This window comes from Colletes latitarsis, chromosome 11 (assembly GCF_051014445.1).
Source record: "Colletes latitarsis isolate SP2378_abdomen chromosome 11, iyColLati1, whole genome shotgun sequence".
Classification (NCBI taxonomy): domain Eukaryota; kingdom Metazoa; phylum Arthropoda; class Insecta; order Hymenoptera; family Colletidae; genus Colletes; species Colletes latitarsis.
In genome coordinates, this window is record NC_135144.1 from 10,510,649 (window position 1) to 10,526,384 (window position 15,736).

Genomic DNA, 15,736 nt, shown 5'->3' on the forward strand with positions numbered 1-15,736 from the left:
GTGAAAGGAACGCGCGTCTGATTGGTCGAAACGACGATGCACCATTGATAGATGGGGCAAGCACTCCCCTCCATCCCCTGTGTCGTCTCGCTAGCCAACTTCTCGTGCACGCAGTATACTTATCGCATAATTGCTAGGCTCGATTCATGAGAAATTGAGAGAAATACGCGTTTTAAACGTTTTCTACCACGTCAAACTGAACGAAAGTTTGCGTGCCTCGTTTTACTTGGTAGCTATTTTTAAAACACGTGTTTCTCTGAAACAGAATTTCAGAATTCGAAGTGACTCGGTTCGTCGAAAGAATCTTAACGCGTTATTTTAATTAAATTTTAATCGTCGCGAATCGAGGCGGTTGCGCCGTATTTGGGGCTTTCGTTTAAACAAATTTCTTTGTCCAACCAGGTCTATGAAGCAAAATTTAGTCGTTTTCCTGGCGGACATGTACAACGTGTTGGAAATTCATCCTGCAAAGTGCGTACGTTATCCCGGCGAGGAGAGGGCGATGCAATTCTTAGATGGTACGATAATTATTGAACACTCGAACGACATTCTCGATTAATAGCGTCGGGGAGATTTGTTCGACACTATGAACGCACCCTTTCATCAGGAAGGGCTCACGAATATTCGCATTGGATTAATGTGATTGGTGAAGGCTGCGTACATTCTGTATTGGACTTACCCGTTCTATAATTTATTTTGTTATACTTTATTTCCATGGAATTCCGTTCCTGGCGCGGGCAACTGTTCCCCTCCAAACGCCGCTGCACTGAAAGTCGTCCACAACGATTCTTAAAAACTATATATAATCTTACTAAACACAGGTGTAGGCAGGTAAAAAAGAAACCGGACGATCTTCTGTGCAAAACAGTGTAAAATCGTCCAGCGTCGTGCGAAAATCTTTATCGGAGGAGGAACAAAGTTCAGACGGAACGTTTCAAACATTCCACGCCCACAAGAAGAATATAAAGATCATGTAGCATATTCTAACACAAAAATTCGAGGCAGAAGCAAATACATTATGTGAAACACGTAAAAGAAAGCCCTGGACGTTGACAAAAATATACAAAACAACCGTGAATCATATTTTCGAGTTTCTCCCGAAGTTTTCTCTGGACGATATTCATTGCGACCGACTGCGTCACATCGCGTGTCTGCGTGAATTTTCTTTCTATCGAATATTCGAGCATAAATATTCAAGTACTTGAAATTCCAAACAGAACACGTTTTGTCAAACCGAGAAAATTCTGTTCAAATGTTTAATTTTTCACTTGCATTTTCAAGTACTTGGGCACCTCCAAGTGTCGTTGACTTCCGGAATAATCGTGAGGGTGCAGGATTGCCCGCGGTTGGAACGGTATCACGCTTTTTATCAGTGTCAGTACACACACTCGTTCCCAGTCTCGAGATCCAGGTCCCTAGCAGCGACTAATAAACGCATCTGTTTTTTAATTAAGTCGAACATTTGTAAGAGTTATTAAGAATGGAGAACAATGAAAAAAAAAGAACAGCGACGATCCTCCACGTATATCACTTAATGTAAAACTGTAATATTTCCATATATTTCTATGGCGTAACCTTCTTGATGCTTGACAACAACGCTATCCTCGCCTTCTTCTTTCGTCAACTTCCGGTTGCCAATGAACGAATACGGTGCGGTGACGGGTGCAGCCTGCCCGCGCAATAGTCATGGCGTAGCTCATAAAAGAAGTCTGCCACAGTCTATAGCTCCGATACCTGATCTGAGAAGCAACCTCTCCGTATCCGCGCCAGGCTTCACAGGTACCCACACGTTACCAAACAACCAAATCATCAAAACTAGGTGGTCTTCTCTTGTGAAACGCGTGAATTTTGCAGACCGATGTGTCGTTAAAAAAGAATGAAACGAAACAGTATTCATGGTATCCCGGTGGGAGCAAGAACCTCGCAAGTTTGTCGTTCCGTTTCATGGGTGTTTTTTCTTTCTTTTTTTTCTCTCGTTTTCTCGTTTCTTCTCGTTTTCTTTATTTACTTTTTTTTTCTTCGGATTACTGCAACTCTAAATGCGACATGTGTTTTTACTTTCAACGAACGTGATCGTTAAGATTCTTCTTTGACTTTTCCGTTTCTACGATTCGTTCTCCGCGAAGTTTTATGGCGGGCCTGACGCGATCGCTGGCGACATTGTTGATAGTCTTTCGCTTGCAACAATCTCCAGCGAACAAAGGTAAAGCTTAAAACTTCGTCGCGACACATGGTACGCTATCAACGATTTTGTTGATCGAACTAGTTGTTATACGTAATATATCCCCATGCATTTGCAATCACGTTTTAAATAGGATTGTTGATCGAACTAGTCGAGAAGAATATTTTTGAAACGCAGGAGTTCTGCATTTAAAACGTGGCCCGATGTTTTAGATTAACTGTGCAAGAGAACGCAGATATTATTAGGCGCACCGCTTCTTACTAACGATATTATTTGCATAATAACGCCATGACACATAGCGATCCTTCGAATAGAATTGCATGGAAATTCCTCGCATCTTTGCTGTGCGTTTTTTCGGTTTTGGTCGATCGCACGGTGGATCAGAATCGAATTTTAGCTGTTCAGATATTCAACTCGTCACAGTTTTTAATCATTTCTTAAGAACGAAAATATATCGTTAATTTTCAATAAGTGTCACACCACAATAAAAATAAACTTTCAGATAAAGCTTCATTTTTTCTGTTTAAAAAGTCTTTTAAATACTTCGATAATCTGTCGATTACCCGAGGAATTAAATTTCTTTCAAATTAAAATGTGACTCTTCATTCTGAAAGCTACCATCGATATTTACAATGACAAATATTTCAAAACAAAAAGCAATAATAAAAGAACAGTATTATCAATAGTTATCTTTGGATAATTATTTGGATTAATTCTATATTGAATTTGATTGTAAATTCGTTAAAAACTTGTTCGAACCGCTAAATTTCCTGGTCCGCCGTGGATCGGTTTGCAGCTTTGGCGTTAGCTTTTGGTTCCTTTTGTTTTGCATGCGATTTGTCTCTTGTCTTGTATCATTCAGTGATGCAGGGTGAAGTCTGGACGATTCATTAATATATCCACTCCATATTGAGTTAGTATACTTGTTTTGCAGCGTACATTGTCTACGTTATTGCGTGTTTCGTGTTTCGTGTTCCGTGTTTTTGTGAACCCCCCATCCTCCATATCTTTTTTTCCATTCTTAATGGGTTTACCGATTATTATGACACCGTTACCACGACGATTAGAGATGCTAGACGTTAATGTGTAGAATTAATTAACGATTTGCCCCCATCGAACGGGTGTATATTTTACGAGTGTACCATAAACACGAGCTTCTGCCCATAGATTTGTGTACCGAGGATTTGCCCGTGTGTGCGTCGAAGTTTCCATCTCGGTGACGAATCGCGATTACACGCTTCTCTTTAAAATATTTCAACGGGCGTAGAAATCTCGCATGCAAGTCCCGTGCGATGGGAAATTATTCCTCACTGAGGAAAGAATTCTTTCGAGCCTCCATTCTCTCGTCGGAACTGATTTAGATATCGGTACTACTCTTTTCCTGGACGCGGTGCGTAAACGATCCATCCAACATTTAATTATTTTCTAGTTGCGAAAGCCTCGCCGTCACCATCTGTGAAGAAGTCGCAATCCTTGCAACAGACTGCCGAAAATTATTCTCACGACGACAGGTACGTGACATTCTCACCGATATTCCTTCGAATCCGCAAAGTCAATTTCCTTGTAGCGTTTCCGTGTAATAAATTTACTTTGTAAAATCGTAATTCTTCGCTCCTTTGTCATTTTGGGAACTTACAATGTATTCCAAAGAAATAAAACCTAAAACGATCAATTGGCCCAACGAAAGCAGAGAAATAATTATTCTCATGAATATTACATCGTTTCTGGGCGTTCGACAACGTGTTTGATTTAGATCGTTTGACGAAACAAAAGACAATTAAACCTGGGACACGGGTCCAATGATTTCCAATATTATCGGATCTGTGTCTCGTGATCTCCGATTACGTTCAAAGGGGACTTCAAGCGTCGACTCTGTAACGATTTGAGTTGCTTTCGGTTCCAGTAAAGACCGTCTTGTCGAATAAATAATTCAGTATTGGAAAACCACTTAGAGCCCTATTTCTTTGGATTTTTTAACAACCAGTCTGGTATTTGAGCGTCTGGAAACAATTGCCAAGTGATCTGGACGATCAAGACTGAATGTTTAATTATTAATTCGACCAAAAATTTTAAATATTTGGAAATAGATTACTGAGAGTAAATAAGAAATATAACGTCAGCTTGAGTAAACCTTTCTTCTGTTTGCCTTTTAACTTATAGCAAAGTTAGTTTGTCCCTGGAACCCCGCAAATTACCTAGAATTCGAAATAAACGCAAATAGATTGCACCAGAAAGGAACCGTTGTTCCAGAATCGGTAGGCGATTGCTGAGGCATTTCTCCGCGATTCCTCTAGAGAAGTCCGTTTCGTCGACTGTTTGCAGACGTACTGGTAGCGAGGAGAGTTTCGTAGTCCATCGCGGTAAAGGCATTCCTACGTTAAGCTCGGTGGCTGACGAGAAATCGTTAGCCAGAGCAGACGCCGCTGGTCGGCCGAGTAACTGGGAAGAACAGAGGAGAAGTTCTTACGCTGGCCGACGATCTAGGCGCAACAGCGTCTCGGACGATTCTCAGTTGACCATAGAAAACTTTGGGGGATCTCAGGTGAGCACTCATAAACTATAGAAACTATTGATTAAATCAATCTGAGGAGCATTCGAATGACGAATCCATTTTCCGCAGGATAATTTGCACAACTTCGGTAGAAATCCGGACAAGGAAGTTGGGGGTCACATAGGCAAACAGAGTGCCACCGAGCCTACTTTGCCCGCTAGATCCAGCGTTCAGGATGTTTATGGGAGCGGCGTGCAACATATACTGTCCGACAACGGTTACGGGAACGACGAGCCCCCAAGACTGAGAAGGCAAGCCTCGAACTCTAGCTTGGACAACGTGGCGCTCAAGCAAATTTTACATTCCAGTGAGAACGATAATTCGGAGGGCGATTCCTCTAAGCTAGCGAGCTTCGCGAATTTGAACAGGCAAAGCTCGGACAAGGGTATAAATCTGAACTATACGGAGTCCGACGATACCAATACCAAGTCGAATATTTCCAACAAGAAACATGGACAGACTAACGGGAACGGAAACGGGGAAAAGAAAACGACGTTCGCTACTTTACCGAACACCACCACGTGGCAGCAACAGAGCAACCAGCAATCCCAGCAAGCCGAGCAACACTCCGCCGGTACGTATGTCTTATTTAAGGAAGCTGTTTATGACAACGCTCTGAAACTGATGAGCCGAATGAAATTCATGCGAGCAGATGAAAACGGTGGTAACACGTTTATGGCCTCACAACTGAATAATATTAGATTGAAGCTGGAAGAGAAACGTCGTCACATAGAGAACGAGAAGAGGAGAATGGAGGTTGTTATGTCGAAACAGCGTCAGAAAGTGGGCAAAGCTGCATTCTTGCAAGCTGTTACAAAGGTAACCACGACGATTCCGTTAAAAATTTTACTACCATGGAATTCGTATTTTCCATTCCATAAGCGTCTTTCAGCCAGATCATCCCCCACCATGGCCATTTTAATGATTTGTTTCCTGCGTTGAAAATGCATTAAAACTAGTTTTTTTTTTAATATACTGGGGGCCACTGGCAGATCCTTACAATATACCAGTTATAGTTTTATCGTTCTTGATGTTAGATTTACGGGACTCGTCAATTTCACCGTACTTTAATTCACGGAACGCATAAATATTTTTGACAATTTACGTTGAATTAGTGACGCGAACAGAGGCGGATTTAGGTATGGGACGAGTAGTCAGTAACAGATCTTGGCTTTTGGGAAATATTCCAAGTACATTATTTTAAATGTATAACTTCTAAATATAGACATTAATTACGTGGAACATTTAAAAACAATTTTTATTAATTAGTAATCTACTATCTAGGCTCCTGAATACATTAAAGATAATAAATATTACCGTTAATAACACTATTTGCACACTTTCTGTTATTCCTATACCGGGTATTCGGCCACCCTTGGGAAAAATTATAATGAGAGATCCTTGAGGCCAAAATAAGACGAAAATCAAGGATACTAATTTGTTAATTGAGGCTTCGTTAAAATGTTATAGAAACATTTCCGGCCAGACAGTATATTTCCGGTAAAGAATTTTTTTCTCGAAAGTGCGTAGGATTTCGGGGGTATGTGTATTGACCAAAAATGATTGTAATTGACCCCTGTAACCAAAAATAATTTTTTTAGAACGATTTGAAAAATTTTTTTTTCGTCGAAAAATTTAGGCCTCTTGTCGATTTTTCTTAAAAATTCGTTTTTCAATTTTAGTAATTTTGTTCGACGTCCTACAGAAAAGTTGTCTAATACTTTTTTGTAGGTACCCATGAGCTCTACTTCAGAAAAAAGTTTCAGTGAAATATATTCACTATTGTAGGAGTTATGACTGTTTGAAAATTGGACCATTTTTATGGAGTTTTTCTCATTTTGCGGAGTCAAGGACCAACTTTTCGAATATTTTTGTGATTTGTACATATTCTCCACCAAAATACGCGTAGTTTGCTTTTTTAAATGTTAAAATCGTCCAATCCGTTCAGAAGTTATGACAATTTAAAGATTCGCATGAAATTTCGGGGTACCATTTCTGGCCTCAAATTACATTTTCGATTAGGAATTTTTTTCTCGAAAATGCGTAGGATTTCGTGGGTATGTGTAATGACCAAAAATGATTGTAATCAACCCCTGCAACCGAGAATAATTTTTCGAAAATGATTTGAAATTTGTTAATTTAATTTTTTAATAACTTTTTAACGAAGCCTCAATCAAGAAATTGATATTCTTAATTTTCATCTTATTTTTGCCTCTAGAATCTCCCATTAAAATTTTTCCCAGGGATGGCCAGACACCCTGTGTATTATTCAATTTACTATTAATTGACCTGATGAATGAAGATCCAAAGATCAATTGAACTAATTTTTGCTAAGGTCTCCTAGATTTTTGAAAAAAATTCCAAACATTTCAAAGCATTTTCTTTCCATTAAATCCGCCTCTGGGATATGAATATGCATTTAATTAAAATAAAAACGCCATTCGGACGTAACCGTCGATGAGTTTCGATAAAAATATGTGAAATTTCTATTTTTTTCGAATGCGAAGAAAAAAGATACAGGATTTCTTGAAACGAAACAGAACATTGAATACAGCCATGAGAGTTTGAAATTTAGCCACGGGTGTTTAGTATAGAGCAATGCATAATTGTTATTCTATATCGGGCACCGAGCAGTTTCTTTTTCTTCTGCAATACAATATTGTTTAAATTCTCATGCGGTTCGATATTTATCCCATACTTGCATATATATATATTTCGTTTAATTTTGTATCTGGCTGTTTTACTATATACCATTATTTTTCGAGTAGCTTGCAAGCGAGCTTAGAATAATAATTTTTCATTTCAGGTAAACGCAGCACCTTTTTTCGATACCTATTCACTTTTCTACTCTTACATATAATTAGTTTATCGAGTAATAAATTTGTGCGTAGTTGCAAATGCGACGTAATGTCGATGCCTATCATGGTTAACGCAGATAATCTTTGTTGCCAGCAATATTATTGAAATACGTATTTCTTTCTCACCTTTCAGCTGTACTTAATGGTAAGTGCATGCTGATTCGATAACACTATATTACTACAGAATGACAAAATTCTATGTAGGCACTTTGTACAATAAAATAGACTCTTAACTACTTGAATGCCACTCTTTTTCTGCTTTATACGTTTTCACACACAGTTACATTAATATTCGGACACAGCACTCTATTTGTTGCTTTGTATAGAATTTACATACATCGCCCATTCTACGCAAAAATATATCATTCATTCTAGATTAAACAACAATGTACGAGCTGTTTTTAAGAATAAATGGTGTATATTTTTGCAGAGAAAGCAGTATACGTAAATCATCCTCTCATATGCAAAGCAACAAACATAGAATATTTGTGTTCAAATATGAATGTGTGCGACTGTAGATGGTTTCTACGTGAATAAAAGTCTGCATATTAAATAAAACAAAGTGTTGAAATTAATCTGGTGGTGGTGTGCATGCTTGACATTAGTTATTGGCAACTTTTCAGAAAGATTATGTTGAAGTGTGTAGTAATTAGAAAGAATTACTAACAGTCGGATACGTTGTTCCGTACAAGAGAACTTGGAGTGTAACAAAAGTATTGTAGTCCGTTTGCGAAATCGTTAAATCGTTGAATAGAAGTTCACATTTTTCGCTTTAGTCGAGAACATGTTCTGCACTGTGAGATTTATTTCGCGTACCGCCGAGAAGAAAACGATGCGAAAATACGGCCCGTTGGCAATGAAGTATATGCAAGTTGAATTGGCTTTGGCATTTAGAGCTTGAACGTAGCGTTTAATTTCGCTGTGGAGACACTCCGACCATGATGTGGTGGTTGGTGACGTATTGGACTCGGCATATGCGGACTCCAAGTACTTAACAAGGCACGGTGCTTGGGCTGGTTGCAGGGTAAGGTTAAATCTCCCTCTTCGTCAACGTCTGGGGGGGACAGTCCTGCCGAAATTGGTCCCCCCACTCCTGTAACCTCCGGATCTTCGGGGGAGACCCCGTCAAGCGTTTCCGAGACGACCCCCGTACCCCAACAAACCTTTCAAGAAAAACCACAGAGACCCTTCTCGCTCAAGGTACGATATCACAAAACAGCCTTCCCGTAGATGAACAATTTTTTTTTTCTTTTTTTTTTTTTTAAAATTTGCTTATATATGGCTTTCAGACATTTACTTTTTACCTTTGTACCTTTGCTGTTCGTGGCGCGAAACGAACGGAGCGGAACGGTTTTCATATTAGTACACGAGAACATTTGAGAAATAATACGCTATATAATACGCTGCAAGTAAGATAGAAGACTATGTGCTTTACATAATTTTTTGTTTTTCGTTAGTGGACAGTCACAGTTTCTAACAACGAATGATTTTATTCGCTTTTTGTCGCTTACGTTTTAGCCATAGAGGAAAACGAAACAGTCCCAATGCATTCTGTGGTATTCGATAATCGTTCCCGTTTCGATGAAGTTTGTAAAAAATGTCGTCCTCGGAATGCATGGTACAGTACTAAACACTCCCTGGACAGGAATGAACAAAAAAAAATAATGTGACATTTTCTTTACGATTCTCGTTTTTTGCGGTGATGGTACTTTTTCTCTTGTCTTCTAAACTCTGGCACAAAACGTTAACAAAACCACTCTTACGTCTCATGTATACGTTTAAATGGATTTACTTAACATTTTACGTGTATATATTTTCCCTGAGCAGTTCACTAATACTTACGATTCTTAATATTTCTACACACAAAGTTTTTAGATTCTCCGCAAATACCAGGACATTATGTCACCGAGCATAGGGGATCCTAAAATCAGACGATCACCTAAAATATTCTATTATTTCACACGCATTAGACATGTAATTAATTGTATATCTACAGGTAATATTCTAAGTTAGAAATTCTACATGTTCGTGTATCGCATAATGTTCGATAATATACGTATAATAGAAGGCATGATGTAGTAAACGATCGTACGGTTAAACTTGCCTGTAGATGTATAATACATTGTATCGATAACGTTAATGAAAATTTTGTGGCTAGTTTTGTGAATAATTTCCCGTAATTGTACCGATGATATAGGAAATTAGTGAGGATGTTCGGGACGTTGAGCATAAATGGTTGGAGCACGATGGTAATGCACCGTTTATTGAAACGAGACGTACTCCAGACATTGAGAATATGGATCTTGACCAATACCATCAGTCTATATCACAGTCAGTATTTAAATCGACGCGAAAACAGTTATCGAAACATTTAGTTTCTGGGATTCGTTCGAGCGGATACTCATAATATCCTTTCGCAGGATGAATAGCAGTCTTAGCGAAATACAAGCCGATATACAACGTTTAGCAAATCAACAAAATCAGATACAACAGCAACATTTAATGACCCACCATCAGCAACAAATGCAACATCAATTGCAACAGTTACAGAGTCTCAGTCAACAACACATGCAAGTGCGTGTATTTGATTAAATAACGTATCGTGTTTTGTATTTTCTAATATCTGGTTGCTCCATTTCGTCGTTTAGAGTTACGGAATGACGCCTATAAGTACATTAACTCCAAAGTTGCAAGATTCCCAACAGTCTCAGTTTTATTTACACGACCAACCGCAACTGCAAAGACGAATGTGGGGTCAGCCGCCACCCACGCAAAGTTTGGCAAACGAAATGGCCGCGGTTGGGTACCAGCAACAAATTGATACGAGATATAGTTCTCCGTCGCCAGGTGAATATGGACGTTCACTTTCGTTCAAGCTTAATACAGATTTATAAATGTTTACTTTTTGAAATACATTCTTATAGTTTATCATCAAGATTTGCGCTTGTATCAAGACACACGGAATTGGGGATCGCACCCACCTCAACAGAAAGGGTTCGTTTTGCACGATACTTCCCAAGAACCGAGGTACCTTAATGGCGGGGATCATAGTCTTTGTAATAATCAAATGAGTCATCCTGGTTCCACATATCCCACATCTTCGTCTATCTTTAATCAAACTCCACCGTCTTCTGCTAGTCCACAACATCGTAATGCTGTGAGTAATTTTTTATGTTCGTAGTAAATTATTAGAATATTTAAATTCTGATTCGTCTGGGTTCGTCTCGTACGTTAGAAATTTGCGGAAAAAGAACTACACATGTTATTTCTTTTTACTAAATTACTCACCTGTAGCGTGGAGGAACTTGACGATATTTACACGTATTTCGTATTCCATGAACTCGAACTGTTAAACGAACTCGTGTTTAACAGTTGACTTAGGAATGGGAGAAGCAATTCACCGATCATTGAAAATCACACGTTCCACAGTTTCCTACCAGACATAATTGCACAGTTTTTTGTTTTTTGGTCACATAAGTACCGAATGAATTACTTCATACATATAAGTATCCAACGGTGATGGAACCAGTTAGTGATGTAATGTACATTTATAGATACTCTTAACAGTCAATATGGCAGACATTGTCCGTATCGAAGCGTCACGTTCGGGCGCTCATACTTCTCGCGTATTATTCTCAACGAGGTGTTCGAAAATATTAACAATATGCGTTTTTTCTACTCGTCTACCACCACTAACTCGTATAATTACTCTTACGAGGTTTGTTTCTATATAATCTACCAGTGAGTGTATTATAAAGATAGTGTTTACAATGTGATACACGTCAGTGAAGATAGAATTCATTGTGATGGATAAATTTTCTTGTACAGCATTAAATCACATATAAAATTTTAATTCAGGTTCATCGAATAAGTCAGTTAATGAGCGAGAGCCCCGAACCAAAAAGGCCGACTGTACACCACATACCGATTAAATGCGAAAGTCCAACCGAAAAGAGGCAAGTTACTGCGTTGCACGCGCCCGTTCCAGCTCCACCCGTCGACGATATGAAACCTCAAAATATATCGTTTATTGGTAAATACGTTTCTTGAGCTATTAAAAATGTTTACATAAGATTTGCGTGGACATCGTGTTACGATTTCTTCACTCCTGCGTATGTTTTAAAGGAAACGACGATGAGCTTTCGCAAGGCATAAGAGGTTTACACATCACGTCTGGCAACCGTACATATAGAATTCCATCGCCGACTAGACCTTCGATATCACGTAATTCGTTTCAACCCCATCCATCGTTACGAGAAGCCACGCCATCCCCGTCTGGTACACCGGAAGTTACGCCCCTCGATCCAACGGATGCTGGGGAAAAAGGATTTTACATTTGTTTCGACAACGACGCGCCGAAGAAGCCGAAACCCACTCTCAGAGTGAAAAGAACATCTCCCAAGAAGGTAACAAACCGAGCCCCCAAATTAATATTCTATCGAACGTTCGAGTTTCCACGTGCTCGTCTATCACGAAATACTTCGTACCGTCGAGAAACCCTAAAATTTATCCCCAGGAACGAACAGTATCCTCCTACATCGATAACGAAGATTTCATGGTGCGTTCCGAATCCCCGTCCACCATCACTGACAGGAAGCTCCTGGAGGCTAGGCGGGATTCGGATCGAGAGAAGCAGCGCCAGCTAGACGAAAGGGAATATCATCGACAAGAAATGAGAGATAAGGAGTTGCAAAGAGAGGGGGAAAGAGAGAAGCAAAGAGAGCGACGCGATGCTAGCGCGGAGAGTCGACAATCCGGAGTCGGACTAATAATTGGAAATCAGCTCGCGAATCCTGATCCAGTAAGTTTCTATGGAAGTCAGAAGTTGGACGAACGAATATTCTTTAAATTTGTTTTGTAGAATTCCTTGGACGAGATGGAGCGAAAGAAAGAGCGCATAATGCTGCTGTCGTTGCAAAGAAGGCAACAGCAAGAGGAAATGAAAGAGAGGAAAGAAGCAGAGGCACAAGCGCGCAGGGAACAAGAGAAAATGAAAGCGGAGGAAAGAGCTCGTAAAAAGGAAGAGGAAAGACAACGAAGAGCATCTATTTTAGAGCAACATAAAGTTAAGAAGGCGATAGAAGAGGCAGAGAGAGAAGTGGGTATCTCGAGTATGCTATTTGCTTCAGTTAAATTAATCATTGCACACTGCGTTTAGGGCAAGGTTATCGATAAGGAGCTTCTAAATGCAATGAAGCCAACAAAACTGCGTAATAAGACTGCAACGACCCGACCACGACCCAAGACGATTCACGTGGACGCTGGCGCCGAGTTGGACTCCGGGGCACTGACGCCCAGTCGCGGGAAAAAGGGCTCCTCTTCTAACCTAAGCACAGGTATGACAGTAGATGCGTTGCGGTTCAGTAGTGTAACAATTATCGTTGCAATGATCAGTGTTTCTTGGAGATTAATCGTACACAACAAAATGATTGCCTAGAATTCGTGTTAAAAGTAAAAACCGTTATCTCCAAGATAACAAATACCAATGCTAACAAGTGTACTCCTTTGTTATAATATTCTAATAGTTTCTCAATGTTGTAATGTAATTGCATACATCTTTGCATGGCGAAGGTTCGATTCGGAAAAGTTTTCTTTTTCCCCTTTTAGTAATGCCGTCTTTCCATACTGATTTTCGTTGTTATTTTTTTTTTTTTTTTTTTTTTATGAGATCTCACCCAATCACAATTCACAAGCTCCAGATTTTCTCACCTATGCTAGTTTATGCCCTCGGCTGTCCAAAAGCAGTTAACAAGTCGTGACAGTCACACGTTCTTAGATTTATTTGAATAAACTAGAATAGCGAAGAAATTTCGAGCTGATTGTTTTGCACTAACACACTTACTGTAGCGTCGCTGACCTCCCCGACGATGAGGCGAGACTACTACCGAGGCTCGCAGGACAGTCTTACTGCTGCCCATTTTGATGACCGACGTTCCGGCCCTCTTTATCGGGGCGGCAGTCTCAGGGGTACGCACAACACACATTCTCTGACTCGCATTTTACCTGCAACACCACACACACATACGCACATACACAGGCATGTGAGATTCTTCGCTAGAGAACAATAATAAAAGTTTGTATAAACATGTGTTCTATTTTTTCAACACATTACACCCTTCACAATACATGGTCAAAATAACCTCTGAACATAAGTCTGGAGACAGCCTACTATTCGCTGCCTTACCTCCTCTGGTTGTCAAGGTATTATTTATAATAATATACCATTTATTGACACCTAGTACTCTAATGTTCACAGAATTAAAATACAAGATTTAACACCAGATACTGGGCTCTAATATTCTTATCTTAAGACACATGTTTATACGAATTTTTGTTACTGTTTTCCTGTGTAGAACCTATGATGACGTCTTGTTTATATGTGTACGCGTGTGTGTATTAGCATACGAAATGCTAACCGAGTTATAAAACTAAGATTATTAATCGTTTTTTCTATAACTATTAACATGCTGATTGAAGATTTTCGCTTATACTTGCCGCTTAACGACGAAGTTAAAAAGATCCGCGAATTGATTTCTTGTATTGTTTTCACTTTACCGAAGAAATCGCGATATATATTGTATGGAAGTCTGTGCAAATTCGACGATTATTTTAACGTAGAAATGATTTTGATCTAGCACTTGTCCCTTCGTACAATTTTGCATGCTCAAATTTATTTTTTATATCTGTGAATTAGTGTAATGTCGTAGCAAAGAAATGTCTTAAATAATATCTAGTATCAACCTGGGGAGGAACTAATTGATTGTAATAGAGGTACCCTATTTTAGTATCTTCCGTAGATTCGCCCGACGACGGTAGAGGATCCTCGCCTTGTCGAAGCATGAATCAACTCGGTCGACGCGGTTCCTACAAGACATCCAGAGGTGGGTTGATTATTATTGTTCAAAAGAATGCCATATAATGTTCCTTAAACGTTTGGCTTGATGAAAGTAGACTCGTTGCAGGATGTATCACTGGTATGGGCAGCTACGTATGAATCTTACAATGTTGAATATTTCATTAGCGTTTGATTATTCTCCAAATACCCGAAGTAAGGGGGTATGACTTTCTTTGAGGGTATGAGTTTATTTTTAAGTAGCGCCTTATAGTAGATATCTTTCAGTTGGAACGCAACATTTTTCTGCACCAACCTGCACCGGCTACCTTGAGTTTTTGATGTTCCTAGCGGACATGGCTCGTAGTTAGACTCTGCCCCTGATGCAATGACGTACGATTGAAGCATCCCCTACTATTAATCTTTGATCGTACATAGCGTTTGGAATGTAACAAGGTAAACATTGCATTATTGCAGATGTGCAGGAGCCTCAGCAACAGGTTAGAGGCAGGCCTAAATACCCGAGTTACCAAAACTTTAAGGGGAGAAAGTCTAATTCCTTGATGAATTTGTGTGGTAAGAAGCACCAGTGACTTGGAATACGTTTATCCCCCCTCTGTCGTGCAACAATATTACGTGTCCTGTACACCGTTCCAATTTTTCCTAGGCTATAGCATACACGTAGTCGCATGGTGGCAGATCGGAGCACAGGTGGCAGTGAATTTACACGCACACAAACAGCACATTATTTATTTCGAAATTCTGTCTACCACATTCGTAATCCGTACATACAGTAGAAGTCGGATAAATGCCCCGAGCCAAGCACTTATGGAGTAGAAGATCGATTCTAGTTATAGAATCAAGAGGAATCTTCTCTCAATAGTGGAGATGAGTAACGGGCACTTATGGCATAAATCAGTTTAGACATTTATGAAAATTGAGACCCCAAGTCGAGCATTCATGCTGTAGAGGATCGATTTTAGTTGTAGAATCAAGGGGAATCTTTTCTCAATAGTGGGGATGAGTAACGAGCACTTACGGCGTAGATCAGTTTAGACATTTATGAAAATTGAAACTCCAAGTCGTGCACTTATGGAGTAGAGGATTGATTCTAATTGTAGAGTAAAGGGGAATCTCCCCTCAGTGGTGGGGATGACTAACGGGCACTTATCCAAGTTTTACTGTACTCAGAAAATGATGAGGTTCCATTGCTCTATTATGTTTATTGTACCATTTCTGTAACGTACGCGGCAGATTCTATCGAGTCAGATAGAATTTCGACTCTCATTCACAGGATAACTCATTCACTGCAG

The 15,736-nt window shown here is 39.5% G+C and overlaps 1 protein-coding gene across 8 annotated transcripts in view; it reads left to right on the forward strand.

Annotated features, from left to right (window-relative positions):
* Patronin (calmodulin-regulated spectrin-associated protein patronin) overlaps window positions 1-15,736 on the forward strand; it is a 74,382-nt gene that overhangs the window by 53,944 nt on the left and 4,702 nt on the right. For 2 of the 8 annotated variants that reach the window (XM_076777807.1, XM_076777814.1), the window contains 19 exons: window positions 403-518; window positions 1,669-1,779; window positions 3,612-3,693; window positions 4,433-4,724; window positions 4,803-5,307; window positions 5,386-5,552; window positions 8,615-8,791; window positions 9,789-9,922; window positions 10,012-10,165; window positions 10,240-10,438; window positions 10,516-10,748; window positions 11,450-11,624; window positions 11,717-11,997; window positions 12,108-12,392; window positions 12,453-12,689; window positions 12,750-12,927; window positions 13,439-13,558; window positions 14,377-14,472; window positions 14,901-14,999. In XM_076777807.1, the coding sequence (XP_076633922.1) occupies window positions 403-518; window positions 1,669-1,779; window positions 3,612-3,693; window positions 4,433-4,724; window positions 4,803-5,307; window positions 5,386-5,552; window positions 8,615-8,791; window positions 9,789-9,922; window positions 10,012-10,165; window positions 10,240-10,438; window positions 10,516-10,748; window positions 11,450-11,624; window positions 11,717-11,997; window positions 12,108-12,392; window positions 12,453-12,689; window positions 12,750-12,927; window positions 13,439-13,558; window positions 14,377-14,472; window positions 14,901-14,999 (3,641 nt within the window). The remainder of the gene's footprint in view (window positions 1-402; window positions 519-1,668; window positions 1,780-3,611; window positions 3,694-4,432; window positions 4,725-4,802; window positions 5,308-5,385; window positions 5,553-8,614; window positions 8,792-9,788; window positions 9,923-10,011; window positions 10,166-10,239; window positions 10,439-10,515; window positions 10,749-11,449; window positions 11,625-11,716; window positions 11,998-12,107; window positions 12,393-12,452; window positions 12,690-12,749; window positions 12,928-13,438; window positions 13,559-14,376; window positions 14,473-14,900; window positions 15,000-15,736) is intronic. The other 6 variants (XM_076777809.1, XM_076777811.1, XM_076777808.1 and 3 more) reach the window with 5 other exon arrangements.